General features: G+C 33.4%; 2 protein-coding genes across 6 annotated transcripts in view; one reads left to right on the plus strand and one right to left on the minus strand.

Moving 5' to 3' along the window:
* Positions 1-18,465, minus strand: LOC134685071 (uncharacterized). 3 transcript variants are annotated; one of them, XM_063544457.1, is made up of 7 exons: positions 18,342-18,465; positions 4,404-5,002; positions 3,440-3,627; positions 2,179-2,373; positions 1,560-1,673; positions 995-1,133; positions 1-204 (listed from the first exon to the last, which is right to left on the minus strand). In XM_063544457.1, the coding sequence occupies exons 2-7, from the start codon at positions 4,973-4,975 to the stop codon at positions 21-23; spliced, it is 1,392 nt and encodes a 463-aa protein (XP_063400527.1). In that variant the 5' UTR covers positions 4,976-5,002; positions 18,342-18,465; the 3' UTR covers positions 1-20. The 3 variants fall into 3 exon arrangements, with proteins under 3 accessions (XP_063400527.1, XP_063400526.1, XP_063400528.1); XM_063544456.1 differs by lacking the exon at positions 18,342-18,465 and adding an exon at positions 6,747-6,929; XM_063544458.1 differs by lacking the exon at positions 18,342-18,465 and adding an exon at positions 5,194-5,280.
* Positions 12,046-22,153, plus strand: part of LOC134685073 (ETS-related transcription factor Elf-5-like) — a 41,679-nt gene continuing 31,571 nt past the window's right edge. The window contains exon 1 of one of the 3 annotated variants that reach the window (XM_063544460.1): positions 12,046-12,165. Coding sequence is in view for 1 of the 3 variants with exons in the window: in XM_063544459.1 (XP_063400529.1) it covers positions 12,410-12,419 (10 nt within the window). In the remaining 2 variants the exon portion in view is untranslated. Of the gene's footprint in view, positions 12,166-12,356; positions 12,420-12,684; positions 12,795-22,153 lie in introns of those variants that run through there. The other 2 variants (XM_063544459.1, XM_063544462.1) reach the window with 2 other exon arrangements.

Raw genomic sequence — 22,153 nt, forward strand, 5'->3', positions numbered from 1 at the left:
TATCTACATTATTTTGTTATTTAAATAAGTGTAATTTTTTGTTTTTGATATTCAATAATATGGTCATAGTTCCATTCGTCGTACCACCGACAGCTGCCATGCGCATACTCATCACATGACACTCTAGGTGTACCCGACTCCATCACGGGTATGTGTGGTTCTGGTGGTCTTTTACCAAGAGAATAAAAACTTGTATAATAATACCTGTATCAATAAAAAAATAATTTTATTTTGTGTTACTTACAATTAATATCATGTTCTAAAAAAAACATAGTTCAAATATGAATTGTTTAATTGCTTTTCTGTTTGTTAAGTCTTGGACATGACAGTTTTAGTACAAACTTTAAAAATAACGAAATTTTAATACGTAACAAAAGTAGATGATTTCAACATTGTCATTCCTTTTTGGTCGTCCCTTTTACTGTACAGTCTAGCTTGTTTGCGCATTTCACAGCTTTTGAGTGTTGTAGGTATAAATTCTAAGTAAATAGACTTACATTTACACAAAAATACCACATACTTTTCAGGGTTCTTTTCTATGGGGCATTATTCAAACAGCTGTGGCTACATAAACCTCACATGTACATGTACTAATTTTCATTAGGAGCAGGTGGATTTTGATCCTTGCTTTCCAATTAATGTGCCGTTTTTTGTATTGCCTTGTTCAAGTGAGTGGCCGTCATGTTGAATAGAAGCTGGCACTGTGCGTGTTTTCATTGTGTGTTTAAGTTGTAGGACATGCCAAAGATGGGCAAAAGGGTAGTTTCTTTTTGCACGCACTACTAGTTTAACCTATTACCACTATATGACCCTGTCCGAATTCAGGCTATCTTGACCATGCGTTGTCCGTTATATTTCTATGCAATTTGTCTTTTTTTTGTAGGTTTTGTTCTTATGAGTTGGATATAGGTAATTCATGTGTTTTTGTGCTTTTCAGTACATTTTTATGATTCCGTTTATCCGTTTTATATATTACACTATTTACTACACATACCATCTTTGTAGAATGAACTTATGACCTTTAGTGACCTTGGCAGCTTGGTGAATTGACAGATGTTCACATTTGCCTTTCTCGTTCATATTGTTCCATACTAAAGCTCTCCCCTTTCTCGGCTTCACCCATATCCCAAGTTCTGTAAAATATCATTAACTTTCTTTCGTTAAACGATTATTGATCGAAGCTTAACAGCAAAACATCTACTTTTTTCTACTCTTTTGTTATTTTTTTTCAATTATCATGTTTCAATAAAAAAGAAGATGTGGTGTGATTGCCAATGAGACTCTCTAAAAGAAACAAAACGACACAGAAATTAACAACCACCGTACAGCCTTCAACAATGAGCAAAGCCCACATCGCATAGTCAGCTACAAAAGGCCCCGAAATGACAATGTAAAACAATTCAAACGAGAAAACTAACGGCCTAACTTATGTACAAAAAAAGAACAAAAACAAATACGTAACACTTAAAAACAAACCACTGAATTACAGAAACCTTTATGGAAATTCCTTAATTTGGCTGTAGTTGCTTTCAATGAGTTTTTATATTTCTATAAAGTACCTGGGAATTGTGTTTCGCCTCCTTCTTCTACGTCTTGTAGATAAACTAAAATAGTGGCTACTCTGTCTCTTTTATCTTCGTTGTCTTCTATACAGTCAGTGTGTAACTTATAACCTGAAATGATCAATCCATTATTTGGATTTCAGAACAGTTAAAACGTATAGATAATGATCCTTTTTAGACGCAGAATATTTTACCTTGATTGAATATACATAATTCACCTTTAATGGATGATTTAATGCCCGTATGTGTTTTTATAGCGCACATCCAATTCAAAATTAAATATGAGCAACAGCTTAGCTATTTTATAGATATTTTACTCAAATCAATGTGTTTGTCGTTTGTTTGATTTCTTGCTACAATTTTAGACTCAATTAACTTTCTACACAGCAGTTTCCACAGAAAGGATCTCATATGCTCAGAAAAAAGTCATTCGGTTTTGTTAAGACTTCACAACGACACTATAAAACATAAAAGATCAAATTCACATTTGGCATAATTTCACTAATTGGTTTCTTTGATGGTTAATTAGCTACAACTAATATTAGACTTTGTAGTTAATTCATCACTTGAACCTGTATAAAACACAAAGAAGCATAAACTACTAGACTGTTCTTACCAACATTTAAAGGGTATGATGTGATTTGAAATTTCCCGCCATTTTCTGGTTTCAATGCTGTAGCTTCTTTAACTCGATACTCGAACACGTTAGAGAACCTACTTTCTCCACGGTAAAACGCTGTACTGTAACTCCAGTTAGAATGTATATGGTCTTTAAAATCAGAAGAAAATGTTTTATCCAAGCAAGTTGTACCTGCAAAACGAAATTAAAACAAATAAACAAAATCAAAATTGACATGTCTGTACTACGTTTATGTAATATTGCTTTATTGTAAACATATGTGTATACTACTATATAAATATTACAGATACGCTCCTGGTCCATGTGTGTATGTACAAAATTTAGTAAAAATTGTATACAGTTAATAAAACACGAAATTACAAAAAAAACCAGATGCTAATGATTGGTTGATGTTTAACACCATTTTTAGCATTCATGGCTTTTTCGAGGCTGTCCTTTTTTCTTTGGTAAAGGAAGCCAGATTGCCCGGACAGAACAAGTGTTCTTCATTTGGGAAACTGACAATTATATCGTGAGTCATTTAAGATTGGAGTCGAATGGAATACCCAGACATCTTTCTGTCACCGACACCGAGGTCCCTAAACTGATATCAAGAAGTAGGAACACTTCTTAGTCAAGGCTTTTTTCGTCAAAGAACAAGCAACATCATGGTAGTTAAGTAGTTCAAGGAAACCAGGTATATCCTGAATTGTACATGTATCACCTTTGTACATGCCAATTTTCAACTAATGTTTAAAGTCTTGTAACAAATTTCTGAATTTGAAAAGACAGGTACTATCAAAATAATTCCCGGTTTTCAGGAAATCTAAAATTAGTGTACTATGTAGCGCATTAATCCTGAATGTTTAATGCAAACTCATAGGCAAGTGAATTTTGGCTCAAAATTGTCTTAAAATATTTCCCTTTCACCAAAAGTTTCATTTCTGCAAATTTATTGGTTAGTTTAGGTAAACAATGACATCAAAAGCACTATACGTTCTAAATTGAAAGGAGTATTTGGTGGTCTGACACCTAAAATACTACAAAAATATAGTACACACAAATCTTAAGATAAATAGATAAAAAATTAGAGTACACCCACAGGCACTTTTCTGAGAATAGTGCCTGTAAAAAAAAATCCTATATACCTTAATTTTAAGGTATATAGGATTTTTTTTTCTGAGACAAGTGCCTGTGAGTACAGCCAGAGATGCTTCACTTGTTTGTCGTAAACTTATGCAACCATATGCTAAGTTACCTGGCATAAAATCGTTAGGAGATACTTTGCGGTTGACTCCAGCTGCTTTTAAATGTTGACGTAATGTGTTGACAGTGTCAAAACATACGATTGGATCTTTTTTCGATATTTCTGTCACGTGTCTGTTGTGTGCTTTCATCAACCCGTCACATTCCGCCTCTGACAAAAACTCATCATACAGATACACTCTGAAATAAACATTTTACAATTTGATTTAGACTTAAATTTTAAAAGAAAAAAGATGAAGTCATTTTTTCTTTCATAATAACAGTCATTACATAATTGTGTGCAAGTATACTTGGAAGCTTGAATGCAGTTCGGTGGTTGTCGTTGGTTTGTTTTCGTAAATTGTTATAAATTAAGCAGCAAGTTTACTCAATTAGATGTTTCATTTTCATGTCGAGGCCTTCACAGTTTAAGTTTTTCATATTGCTGAAGGCCTTACCTCGAGGGCCTTACAGTTCAATATAATTACTCACATCCACTCTAATTGAACCTTGGTGGTTATATATTTGTCTTAACGACTATCATCCCACATCTTTTTTTTTATATTAGGTACGAACGAAGATTGGCAATAAGAAAATAACTTTATCAAAGAACTCTTTAAAACAGAACTGTTAAAAATTTGAGATGGTAAAAGTTTAAAACCCATTTTTTTCTTCTTTCTTTTATTTGTTTCCATATTTCAAGGCATTATATGTCTGCATGCATGTTTAATTAAAGTACATTGTGTACTCATGGTTAATCCGTGATGCTTCTGATATATGTTGTACACATAAAACATATGAGGCCCTTTATAGCTTGCTATTCGGTGTGAGCCTAGGCTAAGTTTTGATGACCGTACTTTGACATATAATGGTTTTCTTTTACAAATGGTGACCTGAAAAAATGTTTCATTGGCACTGATACCACGTCTTCTTATGTCTAAGAACATTTATAATGAAAATAAAGAGAGAAAACTTACTTTACAGAACTGTTATTAGGCTTCTGAGGCAGTAATTCTACTGGCGGCAATCTTCTGCCGTCTGCAAAAATCTTTTTAGGTGACATCCCTGTTTGTAAAGTACTTTTAAACTTATTCATTTCTTCTTCAATTTTTGGATCAATTCCTTGTCTAGTCTGAGGTTTCACCTTTTCAGATGGAGAAACACTTTTTGAATTGTCATGCTTTTGAACATTGTCGGTTGGAAAAGTTTTATCAATGCTTTGAGTATTATCAGATATTGTTTCAGTTTGTTTCTCACTTTTTGGTGTTTTATTGGCTAACGTATCTGACTGTTTGTCAGATCTTTTCTGCATTTTTGATGGATCCGTCACAAAGTTCGTTTCTCCACTTTCATCTGACGCTGCAGACATTGATTGAAAAACATACAAAGCACCAAATAGAACGGATAAAAATAGAACAATTATAATTATAGTAAATACGGGTGTTGAATCTCGTTTGAAGTCATTTTGTATCTTTCCATTTTTTAATGGTGAATTCTTTGTAAGCGGCTTCTTTTGTGTTGCTTTACTATCCAATTTTCTGTTTCTCATGTTGATTTTCTACAATATCAGGGAAACCTATATGAACAGATAAGAAAGAGAAGGTCAATATAAATAAGAAGATGTGGTGTAAGTTCCAATGACGCTGACGGGAAACGTCAATGTAAATAAGAAGATGTGGTGTGAGTTCCAATGACGCTGACAACTCTCCATCTTAGTCATGATCACAATGCGTACAAAGTAAAAGAAACAACAAAATAGACACCAACCTTCGCCGTATCCTGAGTAGAATTTTTATATTTTCTTGTCGTACACAAATCATTTAAAAAGTTGACCTTTTTCTTATATAGAATAACGCCGACTGTTTGTTAAATGTCTGGAATTTTAAGAACACAATGTTAAAAGGGTAGATGAATTGTTATTATTTTGGAAAGTAGAAAAGTTTACAATTTACTTTGAGTATAAAACGATATAAAGCCCTGAAGCGATGCCTATTTAATAGACCATAAATATACATTTGCCGACTAATTTTATTTCAAATTCAATTATTCACGTCTGTTTTAAAAGATTGGATTTTAAATATTGTATCATATATAATTGAAGTTTAGTTATTTGCCTTTTCTCGAGTTCCTATGACAATAACTAAAATCTTGACATGTTAAGATGTATAGTACTAGGCCAGTGGCGAATCCATAAGGGGGATGGATTCCGGGGCGGGGGTCGGAACCCCCCTTTTTTGGCCGATCAATACATATGAATGGGTACATATGGTGGAACCCCCCTTTCTCCTGGGTTGGGACCACCCTTTTAGAATGGCTGGATCCGTCCCTATAGACTCCCTTTCTACCGCCTTCTTCGTATATCCTTGCTATTCGACTTCTTCGTATATCCTTGCTATATTCGCTTTCTTTGTATGTCACTACTATTCGCCAAAAGGAACAGATTAAAAGAAATCTTTTCCAAGAGTATTGATGTCTGTACATGTATACGCTTGAAAAAGTACCCGGCCAACCCTACTCTGTGCACATCAGTAAAATATTGACTTGCATTTGTACATGGCTGGAGTTTTGTGAGCAATAAGAATGTGCAATGCTAAAACAAAATGTGTGTGCAAAACGTACGAAGTCTAGAGTTCATAAACATAACAAAATAGTGAACACTGGTTACATATAATTATATATATAGGTTTTTTTTCGTAGAAAATAGTCTGTTCCCCAATTTTTTCAGTGATAAATACTACCTTTTTTGTTTAACCGACGAACAGGTGGTCCGTCAATACAAGAGTTGAAGTATTAATCCACACTTATAAAATTAGATACAGTTAATTGTACTTGTAATATCGATTAAGAAGAATATAGCATTTAATTTCTTTGTTTTTAAGAGGAGACGCATTAAGAGGAGACGCATTAAGAAAATTTTGCATAATATCAAACAAACTAATAAAATATAGTATAGCTAGAGCCTGTCAATCTTACAAGTGTTAGGAGGTTATCAAAAATAGATTATATTTCAATATTCGGATAGTTTCTAAATTATCCATGTAAAATTTGAATAATATGTAAAATTGAAGTTTCTTTTTAATTTCCTTCATTCTTTAAAAAAAAAAACTAATTATTTATTACTCATTATGTACATTTCCCAATAAGCGATTATAAGCATTATTTCGCTTCTGAAAATTCTCAAGACATAGGGCATATTGCGTATACATAAGTTGTGCAGGAACATCGCATAACTTATAAGGAGTAATCTCCCCTTACACTTCCGCATTGCTGTTGGCATACATGAGATATATTCTTCCCACTTAAGAAATGAACTCACTTACCGGGAAATAGTCTACGTTATACTTCCTCGTTTAAACAAGAATTGTCAACAATGTCATTTAACATTATTAAATTTCAATCAATGAAATAAAATATCTAACGAATTGGATCGGTGACGGTGAGATTTGATATACTCGTAATCTACATGTATGTCACCGATAACAAATCATTGTGGAATTCCAAGGTCCAATGTGGAAAAGACACAATGTATAAGTTATCTCTTTATGTATTTGTAAGGCAAGATTATTACTCATTTAGTTTTATCAAGCACGTATAACTAACAATAATATGATGGTTTTATCTTTAAAGATGGATGTATTCAAAAAGAAGAGTCTCTCCTTATTTCAAAATAAGTTAAATATTTAGGATAGTTTTGCATGTCTTACGCGTAATTATTGGAGATATCTTAAATTGATAATATTTGCTAAATTTCTATACACGAACTTTTCAATCATATATTGATCAGCATACAAAGCAATCTATTTATATGGAAGATGGAAAAGCGTATGTATATTCGAGACATGATTGAATAAATATATAGCATTCATTAAAACAAAACTGATGGCATCACTTTGGTCAGATTTGACAATGCTGTTATGAAATGATTACATTAAAGAAGATTTGAGTGGCAAAATATTATTTATTAAACAGTTAAAAACTTTTGAGGAAACATAGCGATTTTGTTCTTGTTCAAATGCAATATGCACCCCCCTTTTGTAATTTCATCATGACTTGTGTCTGTTCTAATGCATATACCATCTCCCTTTGTAGTTATATTCTGTTTGGCTAATATTTTTTTTTCTTTCATTGACCGTCCTTCAACAGTTTATTTATGGCTCTAACAAATCAAAATTGTTTTACTAGTCTATTGTTTTGTGTGACGTCTATGTACATGTAGATAAACAGTAAATTTTCAATGCGTAGTTTACTAAACAGGTCAGAAAACTTGATTTATAGGGAACACGGATTTTCCTAATGATTATTTATACTTTTAAAAAATAACCAAGTCAAATTTGAAAAATTGAGAGAACATTTATGAAATTTTGATACGCTAATAATGATTTAATCACTTTATAAGAGAAGAGTGACCTGGAATACAACATTAAAAAAAAATATATGAAAATCAGATTGAGTGATAATATTTTTTGTTCTGCTCTAAGTGAGAAACATGTGACAGTAAAAGAATTATACTTTTACTGCACTTATTTTGTATTAAAATACTGAAAAATAAAATGAAAACGTGTTAAAAAAATTAATTGCTTTCTTACGTGGAACAAACTTTTATAGGTAAGCAAACAATCTGGGCTACATTTTCAACAATAGAATGGTCAGTGTCTTATTCGTTAAAGCAGTAGATTCACGAAAGTTAAACATCCATCCGAAGATTTTAATGTTTTGCTAATCAGTCCAGAGTATAACAAAAGAGAGGCGAAATATACAAGAATGACATTGAAACATAAAAGTCGAAAATAACTGGAAATGGCATGGCCAAAAAGAAAAAGAACAACAGTCATACAATAGCACACACAACACAACAAAGAAAACTATAAAGACCAAGCAACATATAACAATAGTTGTGCTATTGTTAGTAATTCATACAGTCCTCTAACTTATATATTATTTGCTTGTAACCTCAGTTTGGTCAATTATCCCTATAATTTACGAAAGTTATTTGCATAGTTGACTTTTGAGAGATCCAGATTTTGTTGTGTCTAGAGAATCATTATGAAGCTTGACACATTTTGGTTACAGAACATTTTGAAATGGTTTCGTCAATGTTATCCTCACTCGTCTAGGTTCGAAAAATGCCGTAAAACTTCTGTTTTAGTCAAAATCTTCAAAATATGTTATATGTGATCATTTAATGTACTCGTATGATGAGACAAGTTAACATAGCATTAAGACAGGTGAAATTGATCCACTTGTGGTCATTTTGATATTTTATTATCAAGTTGGAATTCAAGATTATGTTTTGAGAAAACAAAACAAACCCAGGCCGCTGTACCTATTTATGATTTGCGACACATATCAAGCGATTTGAAATGTTTTTGACATTCATTTCGAAACGGACAACCCTTTTTTTAATTTACTTTAACAATTGGTTCTTGTCGTAAAATTGATAATTGAAATAGGGAATGTGTCGCAGAGACAACAACCCGACCATAGAGCACAAATTAGCCCATGCCACCAATGAGTCATCAATAAAGCTAGAACATCCCGCACACAGAGGGAGGCGTCAGCTAGCGCCTCACCACAAAAATAATACTAGTTCAGTGAAAATGGTCGTCACACTAAACTTCAAAACATATATGTACTATAATTAAAAACAACAAACAAGACTAACAATGGCTCCTGACTTGGGACAGGCGCAATAATGCGGCTGGGTAAAACATGTTTTTGAGATATCAATTCCCCCCTATCCCTATGTATCGATCATGTTGATAAAATTTGATGGGATATGTTTGTTGTTGATGGGATATGTTTGTTGTTGATGGGATATGTTCGTTGTTGATGGGATATGTTTGTTGTTGATGGGATATGTTTGTTGTTGATGGGATATGTTTGTTGTTGATGGGATATGTTTGTTGTTGATGGGATATGTTTGTTGTTGATGGGATATGTTCGTTGTTGATGGGATATGTTTGTTGTTGATGGGATATGTTTGTTGTTGATGGGATATGTCCGTCGTTGGTGGAATATGTTTGTTGTTGATGGGATATGTCCGTCGTTGGTGGGATATGTTCGTCGTTGGTGGGATATGTTCGTTGTTGATGGGATATGTTTGTTGTTGATGGGATATGTCCGTCGTTGGTGGGATATGTTCGTCGTTGATGGGATATGTTTGTTGTTGATGGGATATGTTCGTTGTTGATGGGATATGTTTGTTGTTGATGGGATATGTTTGTTGTTGATGGGATATGTCCGTCGTTGGTGGGATATGTTTGTTGTTGATGGGATATGTCCGTCGTTGGTGGGATATGTTCGTCGTTGGTGGGATATGTTCGTTGTTGATGGGATATGTTTGTTGTTGATGGGATATGTCCGTCGTTGGTGGGATATGTTCGTCGTTGATGGGATATGTTTGTTGTTGATGGGATATGTTCGTTGTTGATGGGATATGTTTGTTGTTGATGGGATATGTTTGTTGTTGATGGGATATGTTTGTTGTTGATGGGATATGTTTGTTGTTGATGGGATATGTTCGTTGTTGATGGGATATGTTCGTTGTTGATGGGATATGTTTGTTGTTGATGGGATATGTTTGTTGTTGATGGGATATGTCCGTCGTTGGTGGGATATGTTTGTTGTTGATGGGATATGTCCGTCGTTGGTGGGATATGTTCGTCGTTGGTGGGATATGTTCGTTGTTGATGGGATATGTTTGTTGTTGATGGGATATGTCCGTCGTTGGTGGGATATGTTCGTCGTTGATGGGATATGTTTGTTGTTGATGGGATATGTTCGTTGTTGATGGGATATGTTTGTTGTTGATGGGATATGTTTGTTGTTGATGGGATATGTTTGTTGTTGATGGGATATGTTTGTTGTTGATGGGATATGTCCGTCGTTGGTGGGATATGTTTGTTGTTGATGGGATATGTCCATCGTTGGTGGGATATGTTCGTCGTTGGTGGGATATGTTCGTTGTTGATGGGATATGTTTGTTGTTGATGGGATATGTCCGTCGTTGATGGGATATGTTTGTTGTTGATGGGATATGTTCGTTGTTGATCTGCGATTTGCATGTTGTATCGATTATATAATTATTTGTTGATGCGTTTCTCTGTGATGACTGTTCTTGTGTGTGTTTGTGTTGTATTTCTGCTACGTGTAGTAGTCTAGTCTTTTTAGCGATATTTTTTTATATTGTCATATAAGCGGGAGGTTTGGCTTGCCATTAAACCAGATTCAAACCACCATTTTTTCTTGAGTGCTGTACCGAGTCAGGAATATGGGAGTTGTTATCAAATAGCTTGTTTTAATGTATGTTGGCATTTGGGGTTTTTTTGCACTTCAGTGTTCCTATTGGTACTTTGTTTTCCTCTTACAGTTGATGTGTTTCCCTCGGTTTTAGTTTGTATCCCGGATTTGTTTTCTATCAATTGATTTATGATTTTTGAACACCGGTATACTGTCCAAAGTCAGCAACCTTGTTTGATCTTTTATCATGTACCACCACATTTCATGCTTACTGACGTCAAATTATTGCATTATTTTGTAGCTTACTTATGGTTGAACAAATACCAACAATAACAGATTAATTGAATAATTTATTACACATCCAGTGGCAAATATTTAATATATATTTTAGACGAAATCCAAAGGAAAGTTCTACAAAGTAGGTCGACCTCAATGAAAGGTGGATAATTGTGATCGCCACTGGACAAGGGGTTTGCTAGATCTGGGAAAATCTGCTTTACAACAGACAACCTACACGCCCCTCGAATAGTTACATGTCAATATTTCGTAAACGTATAGACAGCGTTGAACTATCAATTGATAGACATTCATTCTAATTGGACGTGGCTTCGTAAGCATGCATCCCATGCATACAGCAAAATGAACTACTAATATAATATGTCTTTTGTTCATATACATTGAAACTTGGTACAGTTTACTCTCGGCATTGAAAAAAACCCACCACCTATGATACAAGAGACTGGTCGCTACGGGACAACACACACTCTCGCTCATGATGAACACGTGTCGAGTTGATAAGATCACAAAATTTGAAACAAACAATTAAACCTGATAAATGTAAGAGACGGACGGACTAACGGACAAAATGACCCATGGACATTAAGACAAAATGATCATTGATTGAAAATATAAGCGGGTTATAACAAGTGTAGTATCATGCATATACATTATATATACAAAAAATACATGTATTCAAGTAATGAAGTTATTTTGAAAAGAATATTTATATTGCGCAGTAATTGTTCCATTTACGTTATAATTGATATCTTTGTTTTTCTCAACTCTTTATTATATAACATATGTACAGTTCATTAATCAGTAAACCGGGAAGAAAGGACGTTCATTGGTTAACTTAACAATCAAACGGAAGTGATCGATCTGCCCATATATATAGAAATATAACTGAATTTTAAGAATTAAAGAATATCAATAATATCAAAATATTTAATCTATTTGTTTTTAATTTCAATATTTTGCATTATTATGATAGTTTTTCATCCTATTTTTAAATCCTCTGGGATAAAACTTGTATTTAAGACTATCCTTTCTCGATAACAACCTTATTTACTTAGAACTAATAAAATATTTCTCGGAATGTATTTAGGTTTAATTTGAAATCAATACATGCGTAAATTTTGCGCTAATAATATCAAACTTATTTAGAGAGCTAACTTTATTCTCTTAATTTGTTGATAGGTTGGAACAAAGCAGAAACATGAGGTAAAGTCGTTATTTATTGTTTCTATTGGGGATTTCTTCTGATTTATTATTATTTATTTGGAGGGGGAGGGTGCTAAACATATTGTCACAAAAGCGCAAGATAGAATTAATAGATGCAGAATATGAAAACAAACAAAAACTATAATGCATGAAAAGTTTGTTACAATACGGAAAATTAGCGTACACACTGACAAACTGGGTTCGAACTAGGGGAATACCCTTAACAGAATACCAGCCCGATAACATGTCTGGCAGTAAGTAAATTGAAAATTTTTAAAACTCATCCCCCAGTTTTATTTTTCCAATTGTGCTATCCTTGAAAAGTGCAGCATTTACTTTATTGTTTTGATGTAAAGGGTTAAATGCAACTGCGAAAACTTTCAACCCTCGCAGATATAATTTGTGGATTAACCCTATACATTGTTCTAATCCTGATTATAGTTGGGTTTATCTATTGCTACCTCCTAAAATTTAACTTTTCCAACAATTGAAGAGAAAAATAATGTATCTAGGAATTTTCTTTCTCTAATGAATTCATAAATAACATTCAGCTCTATTTGTTTTATGCCGCAGACCTATTTTTCTCTCTTAGAAACTTACTTCATATTTATAAGTGTGATGCCGCTGTGGTGAGTTTAGATTGAAATATTTGCTTTCATTATTATACAAAAGTGTTTTTATTCACTCTTTTTTTTTAAATTTTAGCTCTTATTCTGTGCCACATGATCGTCATAGTGGTCAATGCTATACATGCGTCGGTTGCATGATCCTTTATGGTTGGCATATCATAAATGCTTTGGCAACATATACAGAAAATCTGCTGCAATGGCCAAAGAATATTGGCCACATAATTCAATTGAATAAATGTCAATATGATCTTTACATTGATTTCCTGTTGTGCACTAATATGTCACTGAGAAAAATTTAGGACGTACGTAAATAAATGGTCGCATATTGCAAAATCTATTATTATTTTTTTTAATTTTTAAAATTAAATTTCGGTCTAAAGGACCATTTATTGGAAAAGAAAACAGATCTTTTTTTCCCGCACTAAATGCATAGGTGAGCAAATAATTGAAATTCACAATTCGACCAAGACAAAAAGTAGGATTAAGGGAGGGGGGCAAGATACACACAGAGAGACATTGAAACTTTCAAAACTTGAGCTTTAATTCTCTTATTATGTATAGCTTATAATGCAAAATGTATATCAAGTTTCCAACATTTTCAGGTGTCTGCATTCCTCAAAAAGGTAAAAAAAAAAGACTCTTTACCAGCTCCGAATTCTATTCATAATAAAAATTAAAAAAAAATATATATTTATTTGTTTATTTGTTTACTTAAGAAAATATGCAACTTTAACTATTTCCAAAATTTTCAATTTATTTTGATTTTGTTTTATTTCAACGATTTGGAACACATTGATTATTCTGAACTTAACTGAAATTAACGAAAAAAGAAATTATTTTTTAAAAAATCTGTTAATATTATTTTGGAAACACCTCTTGCTGCAATTTGAAAACAACGTGGCACTGCATAATATTAAGTTTACAAAATATTGCAAAACTAGAATGAAATAAGAAAAAAAGGCAAATACAAACTAAGTATAGCATTGAAAATATAAAACACAAAATAGTAAAATAAGCCAGACTTTGTGTTCAGAAATATGTAAAAATCATTAAAAAAATCCCATGAACTTAAATGCATATAATGTAGTTTTTAGTAAATTATTCCTAGCAATCAAACGAAGAGAAAGATCAAATAGAATTCGAAAAAGAAACTAAAATACATTGTACATTAACTATTGGAAAAGTACCTCAAAAACATATACATTTATGCATTAACTTCTACGGATTTGAATATACATTTGTATTTCAAAATAAAATCTTTCAAACTACTCTCAATATTCTATATTTTTGTTTATTTGTTGTATTTAATTCAAAATTTGTTAACCTTTGTCTCTCATCAAGCTTTATATAAAAAAGGGACACAATAAAAATAAAAATTTCTTTTTATTAAACATGTATAAATCAAATTATATTTATTTAGAATCGCTAACTAGCGCTGGATCTGGTAGCAATTATTTCATAATTTAATATTTTTCCACGGGATATTTAGTAGGAGTTTTAAAACATTTTTATAAAGATTTTACAACAATTTCAAGGAAATAGAACAATGCAACAGTGTTTTGTTGTAAACTTATTATTAATTTTCACAATTTTGTTTTTGTCACTCGACGTTGTGTTTTTGTTTAACCAATTCAAATTTCTGCAGGAATATATTTATTAATAAGTAGACTCACTTAGATTCTGTTAATGTCTTCTGTAGCATTGTATTGGTCAACCATATCGTAATAATTAATGTAGACTATATATTTTCAACTTGCAATGCATTAAAAGTTCTCAATTGCAGGAGATTTATGCTTGAATTGTTGTATTATAGTTCAAATGTTTGAATTCAAAACAAAAATGATGGCTACCACATGAGATACATGAGATATAACAGGTATTACAGAACTCTCCCCGAATTATTTCATTGCAATCTTTTCAAAACGTTAGCTTTTTTATTTAAAGACAAACCTTTTTTTTTTACAGAGTATCTATTAAATTCCTTTTTATATACCAAAGACTAAATGTTTGTTTCCAACATTACTTGATGCAAACGTATATCCTATCCATGATTTTCAGATTTATCAAACAAAAAACAGATTTTTCTAATTTATGATTCGGGGACTTTTATAGCTGACTATGCTGTATGAGCTTTGCTCATTATTGAAGACCGTACAGTGAAATATAGCTGTTTTTTTTAGTCATTTGGTCTCTTGAGATGAATTGTCTCATTGACAATCATACCACGTCTTATTTTTTTTTATAACACATGTTTTGGTATGAACCTACCTCTGGTAAAAAAAAACCTTCTTAAATATCAAAAAAATATTGCATCAAATAGACACAAGAAATAAATCATTAAAAGATATTTAAATATATAAGTTATAAAAAAAACCCCACACAACAAAAAGTGAAATGATTGACTGACCACGGTACTGATGAAATTATTTTAGTCAATGCAAAAATCATCCGAAATTGGGAGTACACAAGTTTGAAGCAACACTTGTTCCTAAATTTTAAGAAATATTTATTTTACATGTGATTCTATCAGATTATTACATGGCATTTTTCATATCGTATGTATTATCAGCCCTAAGTTCAATATCAGCCCAAGAGCCGCATGGCTCGAAGGCTGATATTGACCAAGGGCTGATAATACATGCGATATGAAAAATGACATGTTATGATCTTTTTATCATATGCTTCAACAGTAGAGAAAAATAACAGATTCATGTATTGATCCTTTTACATGGTTCCCGAAAAGAAGTTGAAAGAGTAAAAAGTTCACGTACGTCGGACCCAAAATTTGATACATTCAATATGAAATCTTTCTATTATATGCCTAAACGGAGAGAACACATTTTAATATGGACAAATCGACAAAAAAAAAATCAACAATATACGTAATGAAAATTGTTTGGAAAAGTCAACTTTTTTAAAGTAACTTTCTAAATTATGTTTCAGAAAAACTAAAAAAAAATGCATTTATTTAATATTTTTTTTTTTAATTTAATTTTATAATTTTACACAATATACTTCCAGTATTCAAATAATTGTTTTGTACACTACTTTGTAATGTTTTTCACTGAAAACATAGCATTGAGGTGTATTTTTCCGGAATTTGCCGAGTATCACCGGAATGCCATGTGATAACGTTACGGAAAGGCATGTGATAACAATCGAAGCATGTGATAAACTTTTCATATCAGCCCGCTAAGCACCAATTCGAAAAATATGGAAAATACTTTAATTTAATGCTATTATCATACGGTAAAAATCATATGTTATTTAGTATAAGTATATGATAATAAATTATATCAACGACAAAAAGAAAGGCCCTCAATGTACTTCACATGCGAAAGCCAAAATCGAAAATATGGTGGAGCTCGTTTAATTTGCATTATTAGTTTTTTAACATTGCTCTTGATGACAATTTTCTGCTCAATTTTGGTTAAGAATGTCCTGATAGTACATTTAAAAAAACTTTGCTAAAATCTTTCGGCAGAATTAAGTCTTTTTTAAAAAGGCCCTTAAACTGTAAATAAGTACATTTTCCCACGACTAGTAGACATTTTTGGTTAGGAGTCAGCTGAAACCCGCCTGGTTCTGTGGGATTTTCTTTCCGTTTGGAACACCAATTGGTGCTCTTGGGCTGTTTTCTGCACTTAAGTCGTTTTGTTGAATCTTTGACACATTACCTGTTTTCATTTTCAATCTGATTTGAGATTGGCACAGTTTCTTATTTTTACATGATATCATGTTAGATAGAGGCTAAAAGTACCAAATGACATGATATATTGTTAAATAGAGGCTAAAGGTACCAAATGACATGATATCATGTTAAATAGAGGCTAAAGGTACCAAATGACAAGATATCATGTTAAATAGAGGCTAAAGGTACCAAATGACATGATATCATGTTAAATAGAGGCTAAAGGTACCAAATTTTAAATGACATGATATCATGTTTTAAAATAGAGGCTAAAGGTACCAAATGACATTAAAATTCATCAGTCGAAAATAAACTGACAACGCCACGGTAAAAGAAGAAAAGATTCCCCCCCCCAAAAAATAGAATATAAAAAAAACTCAGCTAACAGGAACCCCACCAACAGTTGGGGAGGTCTCAGGAGCGTCGGAAGAGTAAAGTTATGTCTATTAACAGTTACGCTCATATGGGGCTCTTACTGTTACATTAGAAAAACTTGTGCGACACACAATAAAAAAATGATTGCGTTCTATACCAGTTTTTAACTTTCGATTATAAATTGAAATTTTTTAAGTATCACCCGTGAACGTTTATATTTGTTTGTCTCTACTAATTAAATCATGCTTAGAGATGTATATATATATATATATAATATTTGAGAGCCAATGTGCCAGAAAACAATGCAAAACCATCCGAATGTCACTTTTACCAAATGAGTAGCACATTGGTGCACCATAGTAATATAAATAATCTCAATATTTCATTTTGGAAAATATTAAACCGCTTTGGATTTTTTGGGGCTCAATTTCTAACAGATGAAACTGTCGAACACAGCAATAAATAAGCCTTTTTGGCATATTTAGCTGGTTTAAATAAAAAAAACCTTAAGGCAACGTAAATGAAATAGTAATAGTTGTTCACAGTATTAGTACATTACTTTGAGTATAAGAATGCATTTATTTATTATGCTGTCTATAAAATGTAAGAATAGTTCAACGGTTTCAATAAGTTTTATTCAGCTAAATATAAGTGTAAATAATGACTATTTTTTTGTCATCTTTCAAGGCCATAATATTCTAAGACCTGTATATTATTGTAAAACACCATCTTTCTGAAAAGCTTTTCAATCCAGTCTTTTATTAGTATGAGAATAATATAACAGTACAGTTTGAATATAAAAGGTAGAAAAACATATTCTCTTAATTACTCAAATACTGGTATTTACGTGTTTATTCCCAAAAAACAACAAATAGAAAAACAATAAATATTATGTTGTTCGGTGTGAGCCAAGGCTCCGTGTTGAAGACCGTACATTGACCTATAATGGTTTATTTTTTTAAAATTGTTATTTGGATGGAGAGTTGTCTCATTGGCACTCACACCACATTTTCCTATATCTATATATAGGACCTTTCAAGTGAGTCAACTGGACTGGCGCCATTAATCGGGCGATATCTTACAGAAATACAGATGAAACTTTAAATGTTTTGTTTCTGGAACAAATTACTAGTAGTTGGAAATCCGGAGAAATTACAAATTCGTAAAAAATTAAGAGAATGTTATTCTTTATTTAAATTAGAAGATGATCTTTACGGTTAAATCCTATAAATATAAGCTATATCTGTAAATTGAGAGCAAGCAATTTGAAGTTTCCTCTAGAGACGGGACGTTGTGCTGGTACTATACAAAAAGTTTATGCAAACTCTGTAAACAGGCTGTTCAAAATGAATTTTATAATACTTTCTGTTGTGATGAATTGAAAGATATTGAACTAAATATAAAGCAGGTTATTTTGTTAATGTAACTAGTGAGACAAAAATTCATAAATTGATATAGGAAATACACAAGTTCTTACTCACCTCTCGTGGTTTCTTCAAACGATTTTTAGTCGAATTGATAATTCACGTTATTTCATGATCTAGTAATCGAATAACATTTGATTTACATTTCTATAACACACAAATCTATTTACACGTGGCGGTGCTATAAAAGAACTGAATCGAGAGCACCCAAAATATAAATAGTTGAAGTATGAACTTGCTTGTGTGTGTATATACGGTTTACTATATTTACAATATTACGATTATCTAAAGCTACTTTATCTATACATGTTTTTAATATAGATAATAGCTTAAAAGTATTTAGTTCTCTGTATAAGACAATTTCTACTCATTCTGTCATCAAGTGCTTCAAGAAAGTGAAATGTTGAAGCCAGAACGGTGACCTCTAGATGTTAAAACTTGTGTCGTTTTGGTTTTAATGATAGATGTCTCTTTGGAAATTATCCAGATTTAGGGAGGGTTGGCGCCTTTAAACATATTTAACCCCGCAACATTCTATATGTGCTTATCCCAAGTCAGGAGCCAGTACAACACTGAGTAGTTCAGTAGCTGTCGTTGGTACGTGTCTGTCCTATTTGATTTCCGTACCAGACTCAAGCTAGCGACCTATTCCTAGCGACCAATCAAGCTAGCGACCAATTCTAGCGACCACTAAAGAACACAATGAGAATCAACTTGCCAAAGAATCATAATGGGGTATATGAGAAAACCACAAAACGACATAGTGAAACAACGTTCTGTTAAAAATAAAATCTTGCTACCAATACGGTTTATATTGTTTTTAACCTTTAAATAACTAGAGATATCCATCATATTAAGTCAGAAGGGACACTACAACATGTCGTCTGTAGCCTAATGTACTGACTAGTTTGGTTGCTAAATGTTTGCATCAATATAAATCAGTAAAGGGAGAACGTCCCAGAAAATCGTAAAAAGTCAAAATATCGTAATACAATAGAAACACACAGGAGAAAGGGTATCTTTAATCAGCAAATGCACAGCGGAAAATACACAAAAAGCGAAGGAACAATATTTTTTATTCCCCTACATACACACATACTTTGTGTTATTTTATATGTATTTATAGACTGTAAAGTGCGCTCCTTTACGTATTTTACTCTATCGAGAAGGGAACTAGTTGGGAAAAAATGTAAACTATATTTTGAGGTCTTTATTACGTTTTCTCGGTTTTCCAAACTCTCAACCGAGATCGTAAACAAAAATCAAGGATTGCAAATATAATATTAAAAACAGATCGTGTATCCCCCAATCACATAATAGTTATATACGAGTAATTTACGGATACGAACTGAGAATAAAAAGTAAGCGAATTGAATTAGAAAAACACCAACAGTGTTTGTCTATGATGATTTGGTCGCAAAATTATTTTCCATATTCAGAGAACCGTAAGTAATTAAAAAGAACATATTTTAATAAACATGTGTACATAGTTTCAACTTAATCTGACTACAACGTCGTCTTAGATTCAGTATAAACGGATGGATACACGGACGAACGAACGAACGAACATCCTGCAGACCAGATAACATTATGGTATTTACTGTTGTAGGCGTAGCATAGAATAACTATTTAATCACGTGAGTTGAATTAATCTCGTTCCTGTGTACAATGTATCAGCTTTCAAATAAACGAAATAAGAAATATATATTATGTTCGAAAGAATTACTATATACTGGCTTTCTAACCATTGTCCTAAGTGTGGACAGTGTTACTTGCCATTTTTTTTTATACCCCTTCCAAATGTATGATTTCTTCATGTTTTATGCCTCAAATAGAAAGTAAGGGGATTAAAGCACACTGTAAAAAGATTGTGGGTCATGAATTTTAAAGTTAAAAGTAGTGATTTGGTCCGGTTAATAAGAAAAGGTTAAAAAAATAGCACACCAGAAGCTTTCAAAAGATTGCAGGACCCCTCAACATAAGATTGTCCATATTTTGAGTTAAAGCCAATGAATATTTCTTTAATATTTGGATATTATCGAGAAAGTGTAGGGGGATGGGAGTAAAGCCACTGCTGCCACCACCCGCAAGGTACGAAAATTAAAAACTGAGTATGTTGTTGTCAGCTTCTGGTGCACTTTCCCACCTGGGCATTTTCATGAATAATAGGGTCTGGGACAAGCTTTCAATCCCACTAGGTGTAGGAAAAAACTTTGCCGTAGAGAACTGTACAGTAAGACTGAAAAATTAGCCCATACCTATAACTGTATAGGTACCTCAGACTTTGGATGATCAGTAAAGTCTTCAGGTGCACTTTCCCACCCAGGGATTGATACGAGTTGAAGATATGGATAATAGCTTGCAATCTAACCACCTGCGGTCAAGAACTTTGCCGTAGGGGGATGGGAGTAAAGCCACTGCTGCCACCACCCGCAAGGTACGAAAATTAAAAACTGAGTATGTTGTTGTCAGCTTCTGGTGCACTTTCCCACCTGGGCATTTTCATGAATAATAGGGTCTGGGACAAGCTTTCAATCCCACTAGGTGTGGGAAAAAACTTTGCCGTAGGGAACTGTACAGAAAGAATGAAAAATAAGCCTATACCTATAACTGTATAGGTACCTCAGACTTTGGATGATCAGTGAAGTCTTCAGGTGCACTTTCCCACCCAGGGATTGATACGAGTTGAAGATATGGATAATAGCTTGCAATCTAACCACCTGCGGTCAAGAACTTTGCCGTAGGGGGATGGGAGTAAAGCCACTGCTGCCACCACCCGCAAGGTACGAAAATTAGAAACTGAGTATGTTGTTGTCAGCTTCTGGTGCACTTTCCCACCTGGGCATTTTCATGAATAATAGGGTCTGGGACAAGCTTTCAATCCCACTAGGTGTGGGAAAAAACTTTGCCGTAGGGAACTGTACAGAAAGAATGAAAAATAAGCCTATACCTATAACTGTATAGGTACCTCAGACTTTGGATGATCAGTGAAGTCTTCAGGTGCACTTTCCCACCCAGGGATTGATACGAGTTGAAGATATGGATAATAGCTTGCAATCCAACCACCTGCAGTCAAGAACTTTGCCGTAGGGGGATGGGAGTAAAGCGACCGCTGCCACCACCCGCAATGAACACAAATGAGAATTTGGGTATGTGGTTTTCAGCTTCCGGTGCACTTTCCCATCCGGGCATTTTCATGAATAGAAGAGCCAAGGACAAGCTTTCAATCCCACTAGGTGTGGAAAAAAACTTTGCCGTAGGGAACTGTACAGAAAGTCTGAAAAATGAGCCCATAGGCATTACTGTATATGTACCTCACACTTTGAATGGACAGGGAAGTCGTCAGGTGCACTTTATCACTCCGGAATTGATACGAGTTGAAGATATGGATAATAGCTTTCATTCTAACCACCTGCTTTCAAGAACTTTGCCGTAGGGGGATGGGAGTAAAGCGACCGCTGCCACCACCCGTAATGGACGAAAATGAGAATTTGGGTATGTGGTTTATCAGCTTCCGGTGCATTTTCCCATCCGGGCATTTTCATGAATAGAAGAGCCAAAGACAAGCTTTCAATCCCATTAGGTGTGGGAAAAAACTTTGCCGTAGGGAACTGTACAGAAAGTCTGAAAAATGAGCCCATAGGCATTACTGTATATGTACCTCAGACTTTGGATGGACAGGGAAGTCGTCAGGTGCACTTTTCCACTCCGGAATTGATACGAGTTGAAGATATGGATAATAGCATTCATTCTAACCACCTGCGGTCAAGAACTTTGCCGTAGGAAGATGGGAGTAAAGCGACCGCTGCCACCACCCGTAATGGACAAAAATGAGAATTTGGGTATGTGGTTGTCAGCTTCCGGTGCAC

Source organism: Mytilus trossulus, chromosome 9 (genome assembly GCF_036588685.1).
Source record: "Mytilus trossulus isolate FHL-02 chromosome 9, PNRI_Mtr1.1.1.hap1, whole genome shotgun sequence".
Lineage (NCBI taxonomy): Eukaryota > Metazoa > Mollusca > Bivalvia > Mytilida > Mytilidae > Mytilus > Mytilus trossulus.

Excerpts from the sequence above, each read along its gene's own strand:
- LOC134685071 (XM_063544457.1), bottom strand. The coding sequence starts at position 4,975 with ATGAGAAACAGAAAATTGGATAGTAAAGCAACACAAAAGAAGCCGCTT. Across the intron at positions 3,628-4,403 it reads CCTAATAACAGTTCTGTAAA|AGTGTATCTGTATGATGAGT; the intron begins GTAAGTTTTCTC and ends TGTTTATTTCAG. Across the intron at positions 205-994 it reads AAGTTCATTCTACAAAGATG|GTATTATTATACAAGTTTTT; the intron begins GTATGTGTAGTA and ends TTATTGATACAG.